General features: G+C 51.2%; 1 protein-coding gene across 1 annotated transcript in view; it reads right to left on the bottom strand.

Moving 5' to 3' along the window:
• LOC108515064 (SH3 and PX domain-containing protein 2A-like) overlaps positions 1-25,357 on the bottom strand; it is an 84,201-nt gene that overhangs the window by 37,624 nt on the left and 21,220 nt on the right. The window contains exon 3 of the mRNA XM_017851649.1: positions 5,433-5,508. Coding sequence (XP_017707138.1) covers positions 5,433-5,508 — 76 coding nt within the window. The remainder of the gene's footprint in view (positions 1-5,432; positions 5,509-25,357) is intronic.

The following is a 25,357-nucleotide window of genomic DNA, read 5'->3' as shown; positions in this document are numbered from 1 at the left end:
CCTACACAGGGCACTCCTGAAACATGAGGTAGCAATGACAGCCTGAGGGAGGCACTGGACTGTCCGGTGCTCTGTCTCAGGCAGAACCTCTCAGATCCCTAACCCGGAGGTGTACAGGCAAGAAGAGAGGGACAAAGACAGAGTCTAGCTGAGGCTGTTGTGGCAATTTCTTCTTTCCCAAGGAAAGACATACGGCCCCATAGGAAGAATCGCGGCTCTGCCACCGTATGGCTAAGTGATGGTGGAGAGTGATTTGACTTCTCTCTAAAATGGGGATAAAGCCACCTGCAGTGAGACTGGAGGGAAGGTATGCAGAGTGGCTAGGATAACGTTAGGCACACACTAGGAGCAATCAATAAGTCTTTTTGTTTTTTTTTTTTGAGACAGAGTCTTGCTTTGTCACCCAGGCTGTAGTGCAGTGGCACAATCTTGGCTCACTGTAACCTCTGCCTCCCAGGTTCAAGCAATTCTCCCACCTCAGTCTCCCAAGGAGCTGGGACTACAGGCATGTGCCACTATGCCTGGCTCACTTTTGGGTTGTATTTTCAGTAGAGATGGGGGTTTCACCATGTTGTCTGGGCTGGTCTGGAACTCCTGGCCTCAAGTGATCCACCCATCTCGGCCTCCCAAAGTGCTGGGATTGCAGGTGTGAGCCACTGCGCCCAACAAGTCTTAACAAAGCACCCCCCATCCAGCCTCATGATAGAAACATGACGGAAGCAGATAAGAGCCTTGTCTCAAAGGAAGGCTGCAAAAACCAGCAAAAGAGATGGGTGTGTCTCCCCAGTCTCACATAATATGGGGTTTGCAGGCATAGGCCTGGAGGGGCTTCCTTCCCTTCTCTCTACCCCTTGCCTCCACCACCACTCTTCAGGGTGTCTGGGCTCTGGAGTAACTCTCTGCCCCTTTCTGCCCATGAAACGTCTGGGTTTTCTTTCCCAGGATGCCTTGCTGGAGAACTGCCAGTCCTACATGGGTCCATAGCTTCTCCTTGCCCTCCCAAGGCTCCACAGACTTCATAAAGGCTGGTGGTCCCAGGTACAGTGGATTTTCACTTCCAGGGTCCAGAAAGTAGGTTCTAGCCCTGGTGAAACAATTCGGGGGCTCTCTTACGGGCAGTTCCCCTACAAAATTTTCTATAGGATTTGATGGATATGCCAATGTCAGCCCCCTGGGCCAGCAGTGTACTGGCTCCCCACTCTATCATCTTGTTAGCCCTACTCACAGACCCCCAATCCTTACTCCCAACTACAGCACCACTGCACAACACTCCATCTGTCCCCCAAGAGCCAATGGGCACTGTCTGGGTCAGCTTCTCCAGGGATGGAGCGTCTGCCTTTGACCACAGGAGCCCCAGGCACTCCCCACTTTTCAAATCTACAGGCTGACCCTGAACTCTGACCATTACACCACCCAGACATATCACAAGCCTGTGTCCTAGGTCCCAAGACTTATAGCCCATGTGTGAGATTTTCTGCCAGGATTTGACTGGTATCAATGGGCAAGCATGTAACCAAGCCATGGGTTCCTTTCTTCTCTAATTCCACTGCTTTCTCTGTCAGCTCCACCAGTCAGTCAAATTTCTATGAGGCCTCAGCCATCAGCCTGCAGCCACATGGGCCAAAGCAAATCAGCTAGCCTAACACTCCAAGCACATCCCCTAGACTCCACACTTGAGCAGCAGAAATGCTTATCACATCCCAGCATCTCTGGAGCTAAAATTGAGACCCTTCTGGAAATAATGGGTACTTTCTGCTTCCACCCCTTGGGATTTCCTTGCTCTGAAATTTCAGGTGAGGCAAAGGGCTGGCAAGGCTATTCCCAAGGCTGGCTGCTAACCCTGCCTGGGGTTGAAAGACTGTTAAGTTCTCTGGGGTTCTGCTGAGTCACTGTTGCTGGGGGTGAGCCTGGGGGAATCAGCAGGTAGCTTCAGACACCCTCCCTAGAGGCAGGGAAGCAGAAGCAGAGCCTTGAACTGGTGTTAGCGTGTATAGCAGATACTCTGCCGAGCCCCTGTACCAGCTGTGGCTCCTCCCCTCAGTGTTGTGAGTGTGGGCTGCTGCTAGGGGCTCCCAGCTGCCCCCTTCTTCAGATGCATGCCCCCGGCCATCAGAGCCATCATGCCCATGCTCTACACCCTTTGGAGGAGGAGGCAGCCCACAGACAATGGGTGACTGATTGGGGGGGGTGGCTATAAAAGCTGTCCCCTAAGATGGAACAGTTCTGTGGTGCCATTCACCCACCAGAGCTCCCCGTGGGATCAGGCGGAGGTTGGACTTAGCTGAACACACATCTCTGCCTCACTTCCTCCTCTGCCCCATCCTGTTTCCTTCCCTGCCACAGGAAGTTCACGTGACAGCATACCCTCAAAAGCCACATGCATGCGAATCCTAATCTCAGACTCTGCATTTGAGGAACTTGACCTAAGATAGGCAATGTTCATCACTGCCCTTCTCTGACACCCTCTCCTCCTGGAAGCCCTGTGCATCAAGGCAGTGGGGGTGGATGGGGAATCCTCACACCCACTCAGCTTGCCCTGGCCAGGTTCTGATTATGTTGAGTTATTTTTCCTCCATCTTTCTCCTTCATGTCCGAGCTAAGGAGTGAGCAGAGCATAACAGGGTTAAGGTAATTTCTAGTGAGCAGGAGGAAGGCCAGGGACAGGGCTTGGGAACCCCGGGGTAGGATTCCAAATGGCCAGCAATGTGTATTTTGAAGTTCTGGAGAATGAGTGAGCTGAAGAGAAGGGTCTAAGAGGGAACCCTGCTGGAGGAAGCCAAGAAAAGAAGCCAAGCCAGGAAAAAGAAGGGCACAGGGTTGGGGCAAGTCAACCTCATTCCTCCTGACAATATCACTCGCTATGCACGGTCACATTTGCAGGAGCTGGAAGGTGTCCCCACGCTTGACTTTTCCCAGTAGGTGGTGGTGTGGGGGCAGGTGACTTTCTTGATTAACAGCTGCCATTTATTATTTACTGTAAGACAGATATTGTGTGAAGTGTTTTGCATAAATTCTTTTAATCCTCACTGCAATCCTGTAAGTGGAAACTGAAGTTCAGAGAGGTACTCAGTCCCGTGCGCAGCTGTTGTGTTCTTGGTTCCTGGGCAGCTGATATGAAAGGGAGCCTGGCCCAGGAGTCAGGAATGACAGCTCTGGTGTGGGCTGTACTTCGTGGCTGTGTAGGCTTGTGCAAGTCTATTAGCCCCCCTTGGCCTCAGCTTCCTAGTCAGTAAAATGGGGATGATCACCTTGTTGGGAGGATCAAATCAGATTATATATGTAAATGTGTGGTGTAAAATGCTAGGCATGCATGGAACATTAGTAATTATAAGGACTAACATTTATTTGGCCCCCACTAGGAGCTGCCATAGTTCTAACCACCTGAGATACACTCATTTATTTTATCCTTGAAACAGCCCCACGAAGTACATTCTATCATCATCCCCATTTTCCAGATGAGGAAACTGAAGCACAGAGAAGTTAATGCAACCGGTAACCAGCAGAGCCAGGGTTTCCAGGGTGAACCCGGGCAGTCTGACTCCCGAGACAAGGGGCTAAGGTAGCTGCAGTACACAAGCCTTTGCCCTGCGTTCCACCCTCCAAGCCTACCCATCCTGTAGGGGCCAGCTCCAGGCCCCCCTTGTTCAGGAGGTCTCTGCTGACTTCCTCAGCTCACAATGAGATCGCTGTTCTCTGAGCTCCCTCTCCAGTCACCCTCAAATTGCACAGTGGTAGAGTCACATCCTGCCTTAAGTGGTCCTGGGATGATGGAGCAGGTCTTCTCTCCCACTAGCCTGAGGGTTCCGTAGATGAAGAAAACAAATTCAGATCTCCCTTTAATTCACCAGCCCCATGAGCTCTGACAGGCTGAGCCCCGGTAATCAGCCACTGATGGAATGGTAATGGGGTGCTCTTTCTCTGGAGTGCTAGCTGAGGAAGAAGTGGGGGAAGCCCATTCTTCTGGAGCAAACTGGTGACCTTCATGTCCCAAGGCCAAGCTACCACGCTGTGGCCTCAGGTTGCCTCTAGGACGCTTGTGCCCACAGCATCCCAGCTGGGCTACCAGACCCTGGCACTGAGCTTCCAGACTGTACTGGAGCACCATCTAAGGTTGTCACCAACCTGGATGCTGGACATTCCATTCAAGACCCAGTGCAAAGCCACGCAAGGCACGTAAGTCACCCCACGTGAACTCCTAGGCCAGGGATGGAGAAGCAATCCTGTGCCTCCATGGAGGGAGGCCAGGGGCTGACTAGTTCCAGTCTTGGGTGGACACCCTCACTACCTAGTTCCAGTCTTGCCCAAACTGTGGGATTTAGAAATTCTTCCTTGTAACTAAACTAATTATCTCCAGCTATAGCATAGGACTCCAAGGACAGGAGGTCATAGGGACTCACATCTTTCGCTGCTTTTGAGGATGGAGGAATGCCTTTCAGAAAGGAGCCACTCTCTGAGGGAGGTGCCCCTACATTTGTTTTCAAGTCAGCAAGTAGGCACTGGTTGTGGGCTGGCAGTGTGCCAGGGGTTAGCGAGATGCAGGCGCTACTTCTTGCCAAGGTCTGACTGATCACCGTGGTCCCGACCTGTGCAGGTCCAGGGCCAGCCTGAGCCCCCGGGGAAGCCCACTGTGAAGGGAGCTCTTCTGGCAAACGGTAGGGGTTCCGGAGAGCCAGGGACAGCATCGCTCACCTGGCACAGGGCAGAGCCAGACATGGACCAGGAGGCCCGAGTTTATGCCTCAGCTCCGCCACTTTTACGGGCAGTTCCTTAGCCTGTCTGAACCACAACATCTTCACTCATTAGGGGAGATTATACTACACACCTCAGTATGGAGATGTGCATATGATAACAAATAAAAAAGCACTCCATGGCTATAAATCTCTATACACACTTCAGACATCATCAAAATAACAGGTTCCGATACACCTGAGAAGTTTTCCTGTAAATTACATAATGTAATTGATTGCCTTAAACACACTCCAAAGTGGTGTAAGCCGCCTCTTCCATATAAGGTGACATGAGGACTGGAGGAGATCAGATCAGGGAGCATGCTCAATTTAAGGTTATCCATGATTAGAATGGGAGTCAGTACAAACAGCTCAGCCTGCAGCTCTTCATCCGTTCACAGGAGAACTTGGTCTCTCTGTGCTTTTTGTGAAAAGGAAACCAAAGTCCAGGAGCCTGAGAAACTCCTCAGAAGCTACAGGCCAGGAGCCAGCAGAGATGGTCTTGCAATGGTGGGAGAAGCCACTTGGAGGACAGTGGCCTTCACAGTCTGGAGCTTCCAAATCCCTTGGGGGAAATTGTTCATATGCAGATTCCCAGGCATGCCTCACCCAGAATTTGCCACTTAGTAGCCTCTTCTCAGCCTAAGGGAAGGACCGGTCCTTCCCCGGTATCCCTATCCCTGGGTGGAGCCACCCAATGCTTACCTGGGAGGAAGGGGATGATCCTTTGCTTGGGGTCCTTCTGGCCACCTTCAATGGGAAACTTATCCAAAAGCTGCATCTGAGAAGCCAGACAGACAGAGGGACAGGATTCAGAAGACCAGAATATTCCTCATCATCCCTTCCCCACTCCACTCCACCTCTCCAGGGCCCCAGTGTCCTCACACGGATGAGTGACGCCTGAGATCCCTCATTTCACAGATGATTAACAAACCACATGGGGCATGAGAGGGAGGAGGCCAAAGCTCTCTCTGCATTGAAGAGGGCATCTGATCAATCTCAGCGAGCGGGTAGGAGTGCAGGGGAAGGTGTCAGGAGATGACTCCGAGCAAGGCTGGGGTAGGGACTAGAGGCTTTCAGGCCAGGCTGCCTGTAGGGTTTCCAGAGGCTCCTTTGGGCCTGGTTTCTTTCATACTTCATCTGTGGAGTGAATCCTTCAGCCACTGGCCATCCGAAACCCTCTTGGGCCAGGATGGGGGACGGCCCCATCTGATACTTTAGACAGACCACTCACCTTCCAGAACCATGCTGTGGAAACAGACCCAGCTGTTATTTTAATTGCAAAACCAAATCCATCCCACTGCCCCCGCTGCCGGAAGACCACTCCTCCACTTCCTACCTTCCCACCCTGAGATCGCTGCTGTTTTTCCAGGGACAGACCCACTGGAAGAGTTTCCATGGTTCTGGAGGAAAAACTGTTTTTTCTTTGCTATTCTGGGCTAAAATTCTATGTAAACTGGAAAAACACACAGAAGACAGGATGGATGAGGCCAGGGTCCCTTTGTGTGTGGCTGATCTCCTTTCTGAGGCGTAGGCAGGAGGGGAGTCATGATCTAGTCCTGCCGCCCCAACTGTGTGACCTCAGGCAAGGAACGGAGCCTCTCAAGGTTAGGCCTCAGGCCCCTCCTTGGTAGAATGAGAAGGATCAGTCACATGATCTTTGAAGTCCAATCAGTCCTTCAAATATATATTGAGCATCCACTTTACAGCACTGGGCACTAAGGAAAGGGCAGTAAAGAAAATAGACAAAGTTCCTGCCCTCAGGGAGTTTACACTCTAGTGGAGGGAGACAAACAGCAAACAAATAAATATGTCATGTGCCAGGGAAGATCAGATCAGTGCTGCGGAGGAAAATCGAGTAGGATACGGTACTGGAACACAGCAGGAGTTGTCATTTTATATAGGGTGGCAAGGAAGGCCTGACCCCGAGCTAGCAATTCTGCAGAGACCTGCAGGGGGCGAGGAAGCAAGCTACACTGGAGAGGGAGAATCTTTCAGGCAGGGAAGCAGGACGTGCAAAAAGAGCCTGGCAAGGCCAATGTGGCCGGAGTGGTGTTAGCCAGGAGCAGAGGGACAGGCAATGAGATCTGAGAGGCAGGATGGGCCAGAGCACAGAGGGTCTGGTGAGGCTGCGGTGAAGACTCAGGGCTTATCGTGATGGAAGAGGAAGTCCTGGAGGGTTCTGTGCAGAGGCAGATGATTTGCTTCACACTTAGAAAAGACAGCTTTAGCTATGGCGTAGGGAATGGACCACAGGGAGACCAGTTAGGATCCCACTGAAGGCGACTTGGACCAAGGTGTTAGCGTTGGAGGTGGTGAAAAGCGGTTTGTCTTAGCCTGTTTAGTGTTGCTATAAAGGAAGACCCAAGGCTGGGTAATTTATTAAGAAAAGAAGCTTATTTAGCTTGGCTCACAATCTACTGGGCATCTGGTGAAGCCTCAGGCTGCTTCCACTCACGGCAGGGAAGGGGAGGAGGCATGTGCAGAGATCACAGAGCGAGACAGGAAGCAGAGGGCAGGGGGAGGTGCCAGGGTCTTTTAAACAACCTGCTCTCATGGGACTCACTCATTACCATGAGAACAGGACCAACTATTCATGAAGGATCAGCCCCTCCACCCCGACCCCCCACAACCCAAACACCTCTCATTAGGCCCACCTCCAACACTAGGTATCAAATTTCTTTTTTTTTGAGACGGAGTCTCGCACTGTCGCCCAGGCTGGAGTGCAGTGGCCGGATCTCGGCTCACTGCAAGCTCCGCCTCCCGGGCTCCCGCCATTCTCCTGCCTCAGCCTCCCGAGTAGCTGGGACTACAGGCGCCGCCACCTCGCCCGGCTAGTGTTTTTGTATTTTTTTTTAGTAGAGATGGGGTTTCACCGGGTTAGCCAGGATGGTCTCGATCTCCTAACCTCGTGATCCGCCCATCTCGGCCTCCCAAAGTGCTGGGATTACAGGCTTGAGCCACCACACCTGGCTAGGTATCAAATTTCAACACGAGACTTGGGGGGAACAAATATCCAAGCTATAGATAGCATGGTTCTAGGCTAGATTGTGTGTGTGTGTGTGTGCGCATTTATTTCCACCCATCCATCCGTTCGTCCACCCATCCAGCTCTAACACACAATTTTAGGATTGTCTCTTGCATAATCATTATCCAATATACCCAGGTTATTTAGATCCCACATAAGGAAGGGCAGGTCACTGGTGATTCCATTCAAAACAAGACAAAGACTGCAGCATGATTAACTTTCACTTCCCTGAATACAGATGGATATTTAACAAAAGCTGGCTCATGAATTTTTCTTTTTCTTTTTTTTGAGACAGAGTCTTGCTCTGTCACCCAGGCTGGAGTGCAGTGGCACGATCTCAGCTCACTGCAACCTCTGCCTCTCGGAATCAAGTGATTCTCATAGCTGAGATTACAGGCGTGTGCCACCACGCCTGGCTAACATTTGTATTTTTAGTAGAGATGGGGCTTCACCATCTTGGCCAGGCTGGTCTTGAACTCCTGGCCTCAAGTGATCCGCCTGCCTCAGGCTCCCAAAGTGTTGGGATTACCGGTGTGAGCCAGGCGCCTGGCCACATGAGTTCTCAATGTTTTAAGTCAAACTCTCAAATATTTAATAATTGCCTGTTATGTGTAAAAACAGCAACTGGGCCATAACACTATAAACAGCATTTTTTTTCTTTCCTACATCTTAACACTCAGCAAAGGATTTTAAAAATTAATACATTTTCAAACAAATTCTATATAGATTAGGACTCCTATTTTCTCCTTTTCCCATTTTCCTCACCCATATTCTGTTTTTGTAAATTTCATTTCTATACTAACACTATTACATAAGTAATTCATGTTCGCTAAGGGAAAAAACTAGAAGTTATAGCAGTGGGTGGTCAAAAGAGAATAAAATCACTCATAATCTCCCTCCCTGACATTAATATTTTGGGATACCTATCTTTGCTAGGCATTCTTCCATCCATGTAAATAAAATGAACCCATCAATACATTTACACTATATAATGAACATTTTTCCATGTCAATGAATACTTTCATATCAATGTTCTTTTTTCTTAAGAGACCAGGTCTCACTCTGTTGCCCAGGCTGGCGTACAGTGTGCAATCATAGCTTGCTGCAGCCTCAAACTCCTGGGCTCAAGTGATCCTCCCACTTCTGCCTCTGGTGTAATTAGGACTAGGTGTGTGCCACAATGCCCAGCTAGTTTAAAACATTTTTTTGTAGAGCTGGGATCTCACTGTGAGGCTAGTCTCAAGATCCTGGCTTCAAGAGATCCTCCTACCTCGACCTCCCAAAGCACTGACATTACAGGCGTGAGCCACTGCGCCTGGGCCACGTCAGCATTCTCAATTGGTACACAGAATTTCAGTGTCTGGATGAGCCATAGTGTATTTACCCACTCCCCTACTGTTGGATATTTAGGTTGTTTCTGATTTTTCACTACTATACATAGCACTATAGTGAATACCCTTGTTCACACATCTGCACACTTCCTTAATACCAACGTATTCCTTTTTACTTTTTATCTTGTTGTATTCTATGCATATTTATAAGTACCTTAAATCTTTTCCATAAGAAGAATGAGAATTCATAAATGGATAACTAACATGTTATTGGGGCCTCGGAGAAATGGCTCCATAGGTTTCTGATGAAGAGGTACAGAGATGTCTGAGGAGAGAGGTGGGCCCAGCAACACACACCCAGGTATGGAACACTTTGTCCTGATCACAACCACCTGTCTCCCGAAACAAGGCGACCAGCTGTTCCACCACAAGTGGTGGGACCTCACCCAAGTTGCTATGACTCTCTGGGGCTTGAGGGAGTTAGGCTACAAAAACTTGACATTTTTTCCCCAGCTCTGACATGCATGTTCTCCAACTCCTCCATCTCTTTCCGACCTAAGAGACTGAGATTCTCACTGTGCAGAGGGAATGTGGTGCTGTGGGGAGTAGGCAGGGGCAGGCAGCACTCATGCATTCATTCCTTTCCTCCAACAACAGTTACTGTATGCCTTCTCCATGTCAGGCTCTGCCTTAGGTGCTAGAAATAAGTTAAACTGTAGCCTTGCAGCCAGGTGCAGTAGTTCATGCCTGTAATCCCAGCACTTTAGGACAAGGCAGGAGGATTGCTTGAGGCCAGGAGTTCGCAGACCAGCTTGAGAAACCCCATCTCTACTAAAACAACAACAACAACAACAAAAACACAATAATTATCTGGGCATGGTGGTGCACATCTGTAGTCCCAGCTGAGGCAGGAGAATCGCTTGAACCTGGGAGGAGGCTGCAGTGAGCCAAGATGGCGCCACTGCACTCCAACCTGGGCGACAGAGCGAGTCTCCGTCAAAATAACACACACACCCTGCAGCCTTCACATCAAGGAGCCAGGCTTCACAACCTTCAACATGCATCCGCAGCTCTTGGCAGGTTCTGATTCAGCAGGTATGGGCGGGACCTCAGGTGCTGAGCCCAGCCCCACCTGTCACCTAATCCCACCACCAGGCTAAGCCAGCAGAGCCCCGGAGCTGCTCTCCCCGTCAGTCATCCCCCACCCCCATGGACCACTGGCCACGGAAAACGGAAGCACAGCTAACCAGCTGCCAGGGACACTTTTTCTGCCCACAGGTCAACTTTCAACGAAAGCAAATCTCTGGGCTCAGACTCCAGAGCAAACCAAGTAAGAGTTCACTCTGTGTGACGCTTGCAGCTGGCAAAGCTGCGCAGTTCAGCATCTTGGTCCTCAGTACGTCAGACTGGCGGGCAGTGAGAGATAGTGAAAATGTCACCCCTCCCAGAGGGCCAGGCAGGCTGCAAAGCGGGCTCTGAAGCCTGGTCAGTACCCAATTTGCAGGGCCGGTGTCCACAGATAAAACAATCGGGGCTGAGCGGGGCTGTCTCCTAAACCTGCTGCCCCGCCCTCTGGGAGGAAGGAGGAAGCCTGGGCGCGAGGGCGGTGAGCAGGAAGGCCCCGCCCAGCAGAGAGTTCTGCGGGACCACCTTTGCAGGCAGGAAGTGGATTCTCCTGTCACTCCAGCACCGGCGTAACTCAGGCTGGAGGAAAAGCAGGGCCCATCGCAAGGGTCCTGGCTGGAGTGAGAGGCATTTGGCTAATGGAGGCCCTCGCAACCACATCAGAACCTCGCAGTGTGTGGAGGAGGCCAGGCAGTTTATCTAAAGGGTGGATCCTGTGAGAGACAGGGGACAGCTGGGCTGCACGCGCTGGCTCCAGCCAGGGAAAGCTGATTCAGCAGCTCTCCCAGGGCAGGGCTACGCAGCAATCCACGGAGGGGAGAGGGGAGGACGAACGAGCCCAACTGGGACACATTTGTAACCCAAGACGCCGGCTCCTCGCCCCTCCCAGAGGGTGGAGCTCCCAGCGACTCAAGCTTTCAGGCCCAAATCCTCAAACCTTCACCTTCTGCCCTATCTAGGCTCAAGAAAAAACGGTGCAAAAAGCTGGTGGCTTTCCTGACCCAGAAATTCCCCTTAAAAAGAGACAAGGACAGCCGGGCGCGGTGGGTCAGGCCTGTAATCCTGGCACTTTCGAAGGCCGAGGCGGGAGGATCACCTGAGGTCGGGGGTTCAAGACCAGCCTGACCACATGGTGAAACCCTATCTCTACTGAAAATACAAAAATTAGCTGGACATGGTGGCGGGCGCCTATAATCCCAGCTACTTGGGAGGCTGAGGCAAGAGAATCGCTTGAGCCCAGCGGGCGGAAGTTGCAGTGAGCTGAGATCTCACGATTGCACTGCGGCCTGTGCGACAAGAGTGAAACTCTGTCTCAAAAAAAGTAAAAAAAAAAAAAGAGAGACAAGGCCACCCAGTCTCTGTGGGGACCATGCCAGATTGCGGGAAACCTCAGAATTCATTTGTTCATTCTACTTAGCTGAGGACTAAGCAGTCCCTGTGTTACATGCAGGGGACACATCAGTGAACATCACAGAAAAAGAGAGGGACAATAATGGTGTGGTTTTTCTTTTCTTTTCTTTCTTTTATTTTTTTTGAGACGGAGTCTCGCTCTGTTGCCCAGGCTGCAGTGCAGTGGTGCAATCTTGGCTCACTGCAACCCCCTCCTCCCGGGTTCAAGCGATTCTCCTGCCTCAGCCTCTTGAGTAGCTGGGATTACAGGTGTGTGCCACCATGCCCGGCTAATTTTTGTATTTTTAATAGAGATGGGGTTTTGCCATGTTGGTCAGGCTGGTCTCGAATTCTTGAGCTCAAGTGATCTGCCTGCCTCAGCCTCCCAAAGTGCTGGGATTACAGGTGTGAGCCACTGCGCCCAGCCTTCTTTTCTTTTTTTGAGACAGGGTCAAGCTTTTGTTTTCTAGGCTGGAGTGCAGTGGCACAATCCCAGCTCACTGCAGCCTTGACTTTCTGGGCTCAAGTGATCCTCCCACTTCTGTCTCCCGAGTAGCTGGGATTACAGGTGTGCACCACCCAGCTAATTGTCTTTTTTTTTCTTGTAGAGACAGGATTTCACTATGTTGTCCTGGCTGATCTTGAACTTCTGGCCTCAAGTGGTCCTCCTGTCCTGGCCTCCCAAAGTGCTGGGATTACAGGCATAAACCATCATGCCCAGCCATTTTCTTTATATTTATTCTCTTTGGGAGTTCACAGGGCTTCTTGAATCTGTAAGTTGGTAATTTTCATAATATTTAGAAAATTTGTGGCCATTTTTAAAAAAAGTTTGTTTCTACTGCATTATAATTTTCTTCTATTTCTGGGACTATTAAAACATGTAAGTCAGAAGACTGCATATTGTACTACATGTTTCTGGAACTCTGTGTGTGTTTCTTCATTCTTTTTTCTCTGTTAAGTGGATTGGATCATTTCTAATGATCTATATTCAAGTTAAGTGATCCTTCTGCCATTTCCATACTAGTGGTAAGCTCATCCAGTGACATTTTCATTTCAATTATCACACTTTTAAGTTTCAAAATTTCTATTTGACTCTATTTTTTATAGTTTCCATTTCTCTACTATCTGCTTACTCATTAAATCCATATTTTCCCTTAGTTATTTAACTGCCTTAAAGTCTTTCAACATCTGGGCCATCTCTGTGTTAGTTTCTAGTACTTTTTTATACCTATGGGTCATATTTTCTTATTTCTTTGACCACTTAGTAATGTTTCATTTTAGACTTGTCATTGTGGCTAATATGCTGTAGAGACTCTGGATTCTGTTATTTTTCTCTGAAAAGTGTTGATTTTTGTTCCAGTAGCCAATTCAAGTACTGGTTAATCACCTTAAACTTATGTAGGCAGTTTTCTGCTTTCTCAGGGTGGATCTATGGAAAGTCCTAGGGATTTTCCAAGTACCTCTAACTTGATGTGACTCAACCTCCAAATTTTGTCTCCTCTGTGGATATTGTTAGGACTTATTCTTGGGTTTCATTAGGGTGAGTTTATAGTAGGCCTTACTTTAGGGTCTTACTTAGGTCCTTGCTCCTAAAACGCAGCCCTTCTGGTGTCCCAGCTGGTTGCCTGGAGTGTTATGCAGATTGGATCATTTCTAATGATCCATATTCAAGTTAAGCGACTCTTCTGCCGTTTCCATACTAGTGGCCCCCCAGATAGGCCTGAAGGAACAGCCAGGGAGAGAGAGAGAGGAGACAGAGAGGACCTGTCCACCCTGGCAAGGAGTTGGGATGCATTTAGCTGGGACGTGGCTCATGCCACGCTGAGGAAGCATGGTGCCAGAACACACCCCGACTTTGAGAGGGAGCCCATTCCAGGTTCTAAAGTTCCTTAACAAGTCAAAGAAGTCTTCTTCGACCATTTTCTGGAAAACATGCAAGCCTTCACTACTTCAGGTCCCTTCCCAGCCAGGCCTTTACCACATCAGCAGGATTCAGGAGTGTCAGTCATGGTCCGTGATCTGAGTGGGAGCTGGGACACCCACACGGGCACAAGGGACTTACCTAGCAGCATTAGGTGGGTGTCAACCTGCTGAGTGGTATGAAAAGCCAGGCGATGGGAGTTTAGGAAAGGACACGATCAGTGTGGCTGGAGTGAGCAAAAGGATGTCTCAGAAGAGACATCAGAGCGAGGCCTTGAATAGAGAGCTGGGAAACGGGAGGAAGGCCTTCCAGAGGGAGGAATGGCAGGGACTCATGCTCGGCAGTGGGCCTATCAGGATTGCTACAGGAAGCAGCGGGATGGGAGTGATTTGGATTCCATGAAATGCCGCCGTGTGTCACAAAAAGTGCTGGGATCCGGGGTGGAGGCCCCTGATCATTTATTCCAGCGATTTGAGGATGACCACACAGCTGGCACCAGGACTGGATGAGGGCAGATGCCTGATGTGCCACTCTCAGGGGGAATTAGGGCACCCTGAAGCATCACCAGCAGTGTGATGAGATGGAGAAGTCATTTTCAGAACCCATCTCAAGGACGGCACTGCATGTGGCTGGAGTCTCTGGGATGGGGACTGGCAGGTGGGAGGTCTCAGATGCCCACTTGATAATAACACACACTCACTAAGCTGCCATTTCCAGTGTCTGGGTTGGGGAAAGCAGAGCCATTTCCAGTCGTGGGCTCTAGGGGAGCATCTGTTTCCTTGCCTTTTTTAGCTTCAAGAGGCCACCTATATTATTTGGCTCATGGCCCCTTTCTCTGTCTTCAAATGATAAGTGTATAGGCCGGACACTGTGGCTCGTGCCTGTAATCCCAGCACTCTGGGAGGCCAAGGTAGGAGGATCGCTTAAGCCCAGGAGTTTCAGACCAGCCTGGGCAACACGGTGAGACTCCACCTCTACAAAATACATAGATTTAAAAATTAGCTGGGTGTGGTGGTGTGCACCTGTGGTCTCAGCTACTTGGGAGACTGGGGAGGGAGGATCACTTGAACCCAGGAGGTTGAGGCTGCAGTGAGCCATGATCATGCTACTGCACTCCAGCCTGGGTGACAGAGCTAGACCCTGCCTCAAAAAAAAAAAAAAAAAAAAAGGGTATTGTGTTCATGCGTGTGTGTGTGTGTGTGTGTGTGTGTGTATTCTAACTGTACTTAGTTTGCTAGGGCCACTGTAACAAAGTACCACAAACTAGGTGTCTTAAAGAGTTTGATTGTCTCACAGTCCTGGAGGCTAGAAGTCCAATATCAAGGTATGGGCAGGTTGGTTCCCTCTGAGGGCTGTGAGGGAGGGTCTGTCCCATGCCTGTCCCCTAGCTTCAGGGATGTAAGTCATCTATGGCATTCCTTGGTTTGTAAAAGCATCACCTTGATCTCTGCCTTCATCTCCACATGCTGTTCTCCCTGTGTGTGTGTCTGTCTAAATTTCCCCCTTTAATAGGGACACCAGTCATGTTAGATTACGGAGCCACCCTACTCCCGCATGATCTCAACTAATTACATCTTGATGACCCTGCCTGTTACCAAATAAGGTCACATACCAGAGGCTAGGACTTCAATATATGAATTTTGGGAAGAACACATAAGAACTTCAACCCATACCATTGACACACATTAAAACGAAGCATAACCATTACAAGATAAATACCTGCCCGTACACTATGAAGAGTCTCTTCCTGAACCACAGTGGTGCTTGCATAACATTTTAGAAAATGTGAAGAAGAAAAATAAATGGTGCATAGCTAGGCAGCTCTGCATTCAAATCAGTTTCCTCATCTGCGAACTGGGGACAGGGACAGAACCTGATTGGTCAGGTGGGTGAGAGGATTAAATGAGATAATGTAGGTAAAGTGATTGGCACAGAGCCTGGCACTAAGTGCTCCATATACACCAGCTATTCTTATCATCCCTGTCACCATTACTCTTGTTATGACACCAGGCTGTGTCCCTCATGCCAGGGAAAGTGCTTAGGAAACTACAACCCTGAGGTCAGGGAGGCAGCAGGGAGACTGAGGGGTGGACGGGTCTGGGAGGTGTCTTGGCCTGGGCCAGCTTGGCTCGGGGCACCTACAGGCCCCAGGGGAGTTGCCCAGCTGGCGTGCGTGGGCCAGGGTTGGGGAGGAGGCCTCTGGCTTTTCCAGCAGCTCATTCCGTGTGTGGGGGCTGACGTGACATTTAACATGCTGGGCCTGGGAGGACAGCCCAACACCTGCAGTGAGATGTACACAGGGTGAATTAAGTAAAGACGTGCCGGAGGATGCAATCCCAGGGGAAATCCTCAAGCCACAGAAAGCCTCTCTCTGATGCCCAAAAGGTGCCCAAGGAGGCTGCCTACCCATGCCTGTCCCCAAACCTACCCCAGTGGGCTCATTCCACACACCCCCACCTGCTGACCCATGGCCTTTGTGCAGGAGAGAAAGAGCACTAGGTTGGAGTCAACAGAGGAGGATTCCAGTTCTAGCCTGCAAGAAGTTGCTGGGCAACCAGGGCAAGTGGCTTGGCCTCTCTGGACAACCACAGCCTCATCTGTGAAATGCTGGACCTGCCTGTCTCCACAGGTGTTGTGAGGATCCAAGGAGAAGATGCAAGCAAGTGCTGCCAAATGCCAGGAGTCATTATTCCCATTTAACTTCTCTGAGCCTCAGTCTACTCATCTGTAAAATGGGGCCATGCCTGTTTTTCCCCTCCATGGTGGCTGAGGTTAAAAAGGGAAAATGAATATGTAGAGTGCTTTAACACAGGCCAGGCAGAGGAAACCCCCAGAAGGAGGCACCTCTCTTGGCACTGTTTTACCGTTATTAGTGGTCTAGTTAGTAGTGGAATGCTTGAGGGCTGAAGTCAGAACTCCAGCTTATTCTTTCCTAGCTACATGACCTTGGCCAAGTCACTTAATCTCTTTGTGACCCCATTGTCTCATCTGTAAAGTGGGAGTAGAAACAGCGCCCCATGGCACTGTGCGGATGAAATGAGAATACAGGTGAGCAGATGTACTTGCCTTACTGTGAGTGCTAGATGGATGGGGTCACCAGTTTTAAGGTAAAGAGACTCCAGTGGTGTTTCCCTGATCTCTGATGCCCTCCTCCAGCCCTTTCTGCTTTCAGGGAGCCGCTCAGGGCCATCTGTCAGGCCCATCTAACCCTAACTGCCAACGGCTGTAAGGCCTTCTGGGTTTTTCACCTATAATTTCACACCGTTTCTCATCCTAAGGCTGTTGAGCTTTGTCCCAACGCAGATCGCTCAGGTGACTTCAGCTCCCCTTGGCCAAGAGGGAAGAGCATAAGGCCAGGGTGGCAGAGCACCTAGGGAGCTAGTAACAAAAGCAGTCAGATCAGAGATTCTGTATGTGGCCAGCTCTGAGCCTGGCTCCTGGAGGAAGGAATAGAGTCTCCCCAGGAGTCACAGAATCTGAGGCATGGCTTCTTACTATGTTTTTGTTTTTGAGACAGAGTTGCTCTGTCGCCCAGGCTGGAGTGTAGTGACACAATCCCAGCTCACTGCAACCTCCACCTCCTGGGTTCAAGTGATTCTCCTGCCTCAGCCTCCCGAGCAGCTGAGATTACAGGCACCTGCCACCATGCCCAGCTAATTGCGGTATTTTAGTAGAGATGGGGTTTCGTCATGTTGGCCAGGCTGGTCTCAAACCCCTGACTTCGAGTGATCCACCCGCCTCAGCTCCCAAAGTGTTGGGATTACAGGCATGAGGCACCGTGAGGGGCTGGCTTCTTACTATGGATGGGAGCTACACCCCAGCATCCTCCTGATACCCCAGTGTGCCAGCCCTGGCTGCTTGTGAACTTCCCTCCCTTTCATCCCTAGGAAGTGTGGGAGCTGTGGGAGCCTGGTGCTGGGGCAGGGAGGATGTACATGGGGCAGTGTGAGGGGCAGGGCTGCAAGGGTCATCTGAAACAGAGGAAGAACTCGGACTTTCTCCTCCAGGCAATAGGCAGCCCCTGAGGCTGCTGAGCAGAGGAGGAACACTGCTCCACTAGAAGTGGAATTCTAGGAAGACATATCTGGCCAGTACAGAGGATGGAGAGTGCTGAAAGAAACATCTGTGTGTGGGACAGCCAGCCAGAGGAATCCTGGCATCAGCCCAGGGCACCGGTGGTGACACTCCGCAGAGAAGGAGGTCTGCCCAGATTCGAGGTGTTTTTTGGCAGGCTCCTGGCTGTGGTCACCCTGTTTCCTCCTGGGGGTCTCTAGCCATCCCCTAGCCTTGCCAGAGACCACTCACAGGTTTTTGAAATTCCCTCCAAAGCTGCCTGACACTTTTCTCTCTCATACAAACTCCAAGGACCATCCAAAATATGAGGAGGCCCTGAAGAGGGGAGGGGAGGGAAGGCAACCGTCTTTAACCTTTCCCCGGCTGAACCACACCCCTAGCCTCAGTTGTTCTTGATTCTTCTCATCCTCCAAATGGCCTAGAACTGTGGTACCCCAAGTGCCCTGGCCACTACGGGTTCAAATTCAGAACGAAATCTGGGACAAAGAGAGCAGTTTTTGGCAAAGATGAAGCCAAAACAGACCCTCAGCGGTCCTGGGCCCAGGCCGCTGCTCAAGGCAAGGAGATTCCAGAACGAGCTCCCAGTGTGCAACCCTGATGGGCTTCCTGGAAAGGGAAGCCAAGTGGAACACTTCTAAATGACAGTCTAACATCCTAGCCTTTCTCCTTCCCTTCCCCAAGCATCTCCATTCCCCATTTTTTTCTCTATTCCAAATGGGTCAAGGTGCCCATAGGTCTCAGAACCTTCTTCCCCCAAAGTCTTGTCAAAAGGAAAAGCAAAAGAGTAGGCTACCGCAGAAGGCTGGGGTCAAGCAGGCAGAGTTCAGCTTCTCCCTGCAGCCTTGCCTGGTTAATATGGAGCCCTGGGGCTGCGAACCAGCACAAGCCTCTTTGGCCTTCCCAGGAAATAACAGTGCCTGGGCCATTCTAGAACTCAGGAGAGGGCAATGAAAGCATCCTTGAAGACACTGGAAGCCACTATTGAGGCCCTGTGCTGCTGAGTGGAAACCTCAAGCAGGCCCAGCAAACTCCGGCCAGAAGCACTGCCTGCACTAGGTGACTTGGAGAGTCACCTCCCCACTGCCACCCCTTCCTCCTCTGTTAGAAACTTCCTGGCATGAGAAACCAAGATACATGTGAAACCCCTTCAAAGGTCTAGGCAAGAAGAGTGCTAAGTTCGAACCAGTCTCTAATGTTGCTGCAACTTGCTCCCCGATCTGCAGATTTCATCTCTGGCTTCACACCCTTTGTTGGCTCTCTGCTGCCTGTGGGACACAAGCCTATTCATGACCTCTGCTCGACTGACCTCTCTAGTCACATGCCCTGCCACCCTCGCTTGTCCGTCCCTGCACACTGCCTGGCCTGCCTGAGGTCTCCCCCAGTAACCTGCTGTTCCACCGCTCCTTCCTCCCCATCACTCCTGCAGATCGGTCACACTTCTAGACCTATGCTTACCATACTGGATTTAATGATTTGCTTATGAAACTGTTTCCTTCCAAAAGCCTGTGAGCTTCTTGAAAGTCATGTCTATGCCTTGATATTCCCGTTGTCCATCATGGTATCCAACACATACCTGGACCTATGACTAGAATACATTTCCCAGCCTCCCTTGCTGGGAGGTACAATTATGGAGCTAAATCCTGACCAATGGCACGGGAGCAGGGTAATGTACCCCTCCCTTTGGCATAACCCACAGAATCTGCCTGCAATCCTTCATATTCTCTCTTCCTTTGCCTGCTGGCTAGATGTAAAAATCCATGCAGGATGGGGTCACCAACTGGGGGAGTCTGAGTTCCTGAATGACTGTCTGGAGCAGAGCCCTCTAGTGACTTGTTTTGGTCTGGGACCTGTACAGAAAGTAAGTCTTTATTATGTTGAGCCACTGAGTTTGTTATACAGCAGTTAGCCTGCCCTGACTCATACAGAGGAGCTCAATCAAGGTCTATTGAAACAAACTAAAAGAGGGAAGGCAATAGAAAATGTAGATTCCTCCAGCGGGTTCTAATCTTAGATCCAATCAAGTCAGGCATTACATTCCCTACATGACTCAACTATTGCTGGAACTAAACCATCACCCCTCTCCCACAGCCCTATCTATCAAACCCGCATGCACAGTGGTTAGAATTTTCCCAGGAAGGACTGAGAAGGGTGGAGGACTTGCCAGATGGCCTCTGAAAGTCACTCCAGGTGAATGAGCCACACCTCAAGATCCTGGTTTCACAAGCTTGTAGAAAGCACACAGAGACACAAAGCTGAATTGCAGGAAGGGGCCTCCTCCTTGCCACAGGGGCATCAACAGGCCAGACACATGACCCTCAAGCTCAAGGGAACCAATGATGGGCAGCCTCTGGGAAGCCATTCCTGGGCAGCCTCTGGGAAGTGCTGCAACAGGGCTCCTCACAAAGCCCAAATTCACCAGATCAGATCCCTACCTTGTCACGAAGGGCTATGACCTAACAAGGGAAAGATCCCACTGGGACGGAAAGAAGAATAAGAGAGGAATGGAGAAGAGGGACTTCAAACATAGCCTCCCAATGTTCCACGCCAGTGCTACTCAATGCAGACTGTGGCACTGACATCACCTCAGAGCTTGACGGAAAAGCAAAATCTCAAACCCCAGGCAGACCTGCTGAATCAGAATCTGTCTTTTAGCAAGATTGCTCAGTAGTTCATGTGCACATGAACATTTGAGAAGCCCTCATTGTTCTCTGCCATGAAGATTCCATCTAATCCTTAACAAGTGGATCCCAATAGTAAATCTAGCCCATAGGCAAAGATGGGCACACAAGAGGAGGAATGGGAGCTAAATAAAACTTGCCTTTAAAGCCGGGCGCTGTGGCTCACGCCTGTAATCCCAGCACTTTGGGAGGCTGAGGCGGGCGGATCACGAGGTCAGGAGATCGAGACCATCCTGGCTAACACGGTGAAACCCCGTCTCTACTAAAAATGCAAAATATTAGCTGGGCATGGTGGCGGGCGCCTGTAGTCCCAGCTACTTGGGAGGCTGAGGAAGGAGAATGGCGTGAACTCGGGAGGCGGAGCTTGCAGTGAGCCGAGATCGCGCCACTGCACTCCAGCCTGGGTGACTGAGCGAGACTGCGTCTCAAAAAAAAAAAAAAAAAATTAAAAAAAAAAAAACTTGCCTTTAAAGCGGAGGAGGAGGACAGCAGGCCTCTTTCTCCCATTCCTTCATGCCCAGCGGCAGCTCACTATACATTCATTTATTCATTCCACAATGATTTCCCGAGCACACACTATATGGCAGGCACTGTTCTAGGCATCGGGAAAACAGAAGCTATCAGCAGGCAGGATCCTGCTCTCTGAAAGCTCACATTCTGGGGAGAAGGGGAGGGAGGTGGGGAATGACACAGTAAACAACAGTTAAGAAGACAACAAGCTGGGCATGGTGGCTCATCCCTGTAATCCCAGACTTTGGAGGCTGAGGTGGGAGGATAGCTTGAGCCCAGGAGTTCAGCCTGGGCAACATAGGGAGAGTCCATCTCTAAAAAATAAAAATAAAAATAAAAAAATAGTAATAGGTTGCAACAAATTTTTTTTTTTTTTTTTTTTTTTTTTTTTTTGGAGGGGGGCTCCCTTTTTCCCCCCGGGGGGGGGGCGGGGGCGGGGTTCCCGCTCATGGGAAGCTCCGCCTCCCGGGTTCACGCCATTCTCCTGCCTCAGCCTCCCGAGTAGCTGGGACCACAGGCGCCGCCACCTCGCCCGGCTAGTTTTTCGTATTTTTAGTAGAGACGGGGTTTCACCGTGTTAGCCAGGATGGTCTCGATCTCCTGACCTCGTGATCCGCCCATCTCGGCCTCCCAAAGTGCTGGGATTACAGGCTTGAGCCACCGCGCCCAGCCGCAATAAATGTTTTGAAGACAGTAGAATGTGACAAAGTGACCACGAGTACATGAATGCATGGCTGGGGGAGCTCTCAGCTTCTGTGAGAGGTGCCATGTGAGCTGAGTCTGAGTGCGCAGGAGTCAGCTCCTTGGGGACCTGAGGGAAGGGAGTAGAGGCAGAGGGAACAGCAAGGACAAAGGCCTGGTGGCAGCACTGCGCTTGGTGCCCAAGGAGCAGGTGAAGCAAGTGAGCTGAGGTGCTGAGAACAAGCAACAGGAGGGTGGCAGAGACGGGTCTGAAAGGGCAGGCAGGGCCATCACCCAGGGCCTGGTGGCAGGGCAAGGAGTTTGGAGTTCATTCCAAAAAGAAAGGGAGTCTTCAGAAAGGTTCAAGGCCATGGTCTGCTAGGATAGGGTTTATGTTTTAGGAGGGCTCTGATTCATGGGAAGACTGGATTACGGAGGAGGTGACAGTGAGAATGTGGAGACCCCTGAGGAGGCTGTCTCAGTTGCCCAGGTAAGAGGTTGATGCGGGGCTGGACCAGGGTTGGGGCAGAGTTAATGGAGAGGAAGAGGGCAGATCCGGGCTGTCTCTGAAGGGAAGTCTGAGAAGATGAGCTGAGTACGAGCCGACTTGCTGTTGGGCTGGACACGGGACATGACTGGCCAGGTATGGGGTGGTCCCAACTGGGTTTGAATCCCTTTTGGCACCTTAGATGCACATAGCAGCTGACTCAGGCACAAGTGTGCCCTGTACAGGCCTGAAGGTGTCAAAGCTGGCATCTGCTGCGTGGATGGCTTCCTCCCTGGTCACTCAGGTCAGGCATTTATTTTGCCCATAGACGTCTCCTGTAACTTCTTTTTGGAATCTCCTTAAGCCAAGGACTTCCCAGTGTTTCTTCACAGTGGGGAAAGGGGAGAACAAGGTGGAGCCCAGAAGGAAAAGAGAGGAATCCCTACAGCTAAAAATAAACCTCCGGCAGTGTCGCCAGGGAAGCCTTGTAAAGCAGCCCCCGCAGCGAGGCGAGCCGCCTGGGGCAGCCTGTGCTTCCCAGGCTCTGCTGCCAGACCTTCTAATGAGGCTCTCCTTGGGGGAAAAAACTGCCTCCTGCCAGGCACCTGGGAAATGCAACAGGAAAAGTCCCCCCGCAAAGCTTGATGTCTTCCAAGCCCACCCTGGTGCCCAGCTGCAGGCTACTTCTCCAGGTGGCAGCCCAGCTGCTGACCCAGGTGATGAGCTCCTTTCAAACAGGGGGAGCTGCCCACCTGGAATGAGGTACAAGAGGAGGAGGAAGTGCAGGGAGAGAAGGTGCTGGCTACTCGAGGGTTGCTGGGGCACCTGTGTGCAGGCCTGCCCTTTTCCAGGCCCCGCCCTCCCTGGACTCCAGACCCCAAGAGGTCACAGAAACAGGGGTCGTCCTAGCCTCTGTGCATGCCCAAGGTGGTCCTGTCCCACACCTTGCCCACGTGGATGCCCGTGCCTGGAGCGCCTTCCCAGCCTACCTGAACCCCAGCCCTTCTCCTAGACCCACCTCCAGTTCCACTCCTACACGCAGACCCGAGGCGGGAGGAAGGGAATGCAGTACTGACCAGACACCTCTTCTATCTGCACCATTTTATTTATTTCAAAAAGATGTATCTAAAGCAAATGTGGCGAAATATTCACATGTGTTAAATCTGGGCAGTATGTCCTCTCATGCCTGTGATATTATTTTCTATAGGATTGAAAACACTCATAATTACAAATAAACACTGGAGAGAAGCTGCAGCACAGAGAAGCACTGGCAGCGGCTGGCTGGAGGGCAGGGCAGTCCCAGTAAAAACTCAGGGGGTGCAGTGAGGAGGCAGGAGGATAGGTCTGCTGGGGTGGAGGAGGAGGGGAGGAAGAGAAAGGGGAGTAGGTGGGGGAGAAGGAGGAGAAGTAAGAATGAGGAAGGAAGGGGAGAAGGGGGAAAAGGAGAAGGGAGTGGGGAGGATGTGGGGAGGGGTCCAGATGGCAGCTGGGTTTGGAACACACCGAGGTGGAGGCACACGTGTGGCTTACGCGCAGAGACACCTGGGAGCGCACAGAGACACTGGGAGCCGCAGCCCACTAGGTGTGTCTGCTTAGATGGGTAACCAGTCTGCAGGTCAGCTCGGGTTGCATCTGTCTCCAGCCCCTCAGCACCACTCTGAACACCATGACTTACGCTTAGCAGATGCTCAACAAATGTGTTGAGGTGCTCACCCCCAACCCTTCCTTCCAGTTGATGGCAAAGGCTTGGACCAGAGAAAATGGCTGTTGGCTGAGAGAAGATATTCAAGGGCAAGCAAAGCCCTGCCCCAAGCCTGTTCCTGACGCCTACCTGACCTGGATCGCTGACAGCTTGGGGGCCAGCCTGACCCTACAAGAGCCACTCCCTTTCCTAGGCACCTGCCCACTGCTCAGCTATTTCTAGCAGGAACGGCAATGGGGCAGGTGTGGCCTTAGAGGAACAGTTAGCACAGGAGTGGGCAGGGATTAGGCAATGGAACAGACAGATGAGACCCAGGGGACCCTCTGTCCAGAGAAGGGGAAGAGCTGGCCCAAGACTCCTGCCCTCCGTGCCCCTAACCCCACCCACAGAGACTTCAAATCCCGCTCTCCGGGGGTAGCCTGAGTGAGGGCTGAGGCCACTGCCAGCCCCTTGTACTCATAGGGCCCCCCGGCACAACATGGCCCAGGGAAGGGAGGAAGCAGTCACTGCTCTGCTGGGAGGGGGACAGAACAATGGCTGGCCATCATGGCTGCCCGCAGGAGGCAGGGCAGCCTCCCCATCAGGTGCCAAGACTGCCGCCTGATTCCAAAAGGCACGAGCCACTCTCGGGAAAGCTGCCTCCCCTTCCCCACAGTCTCCTGAGAGGGGAAGCAGCTTCCCTCCCCTGCAAGGGCTTCTGCCTTCACTAATCCCAGCTGGAGACTCCCATGCAGACCAGAGCAGGCTTCCACCTGCCCTTCTCCCAGACTCCTGCTTGGGATGCAGTCGCATCCTGGGATAAGACATGCAGACGAGACTGGCAAAGACAGAATCAGGGAGAGAGAAAAAGCCTCCAGGGAGGCTGACATGAGAGCGTAGATGGAGGTGCAGGGAAAGGTCACAGGAACAAACAGAGTCACAGTCAGAGATGGGCTCAGAGACCTCAGACGGACACACAGAGAGAAATAGAGAAACTGAGGAAAGAGAGACAGAGAGAGAACACCCCAGGGAGAATCCAAGACTCCTGAGCAGAGAAAGGAAACGAACATACAGAAGCTGACCATTTCTTTCTATGCCCAGCCCCCACCTGCCCCTCCTGCTCTGTAGGTGAAGAAGGCTGAAGCCTTCTTGGCAAGGAAGGGAAAGGACTCCTCTCCTCTTCGAGGTGTGGGGCCTCCCAGGCTGGCTCTGCAGCACATCAAAGTGGCAGCAGAGAGGCACGGCTTAGCGCATGGATTCCAGCACCAGGCTGCCCAGTCTGAATCCTGGCTTCTCCACCTACCTGTGGTGAGACCTTGACATCCTATGTGACCTGAGTACCCTCACCTCCTTTTTTAAAAAAGGGGGAATGTTGGGGGGTGGTGGCTTGCACCTGTAATCCCAGCTACTAAGAAGGCTAAGGGAGGAGGATCACTTAAGGCCTGGAGTTTGAGACCAGTCCAGGCAACATAGCGAAAACCCCCATCTCTACAAAAAATTTAAAAATTAGCCCAGCACGGTGCTCGGGAAACCCAGAACAAAACGAGCCTGTCTCCCTGGGGAGCAAGGCAGGCTGGCCTCCACACTTGCAGTCCCAGCTACTCAGGAAGCTAAGCTGGGAGGATTGCTTGAGCCCAGGAGTGAGGCTGCAATGAGCTATGATTGTACCACTACACTCCAGCCTTGTGACAGACTGAGACCTCTTAGTATATATATATATATATA

The sequence above is a fragment of the Rhinopithecus bieti genome, unplaced genomic scaffold (assembly GCF_001698545.2).
Source record: "Rhinopithecus bieti isolate Rb0 unplaced genomic scaffold, ASM169854v2 scaffold_31787, whole genome shotgun sequence".
NCBI classification, from domain to species: domain Eukaryota; kingdom Metazoa; phylum Chordata; class Mammalia; order Primates; family Cercopithecidae; genus Rhinopithecus; species Rhinopithecus bieti.
This window is presented reverse-complemented; position numbering and strand designations above follow the sequence as displayed.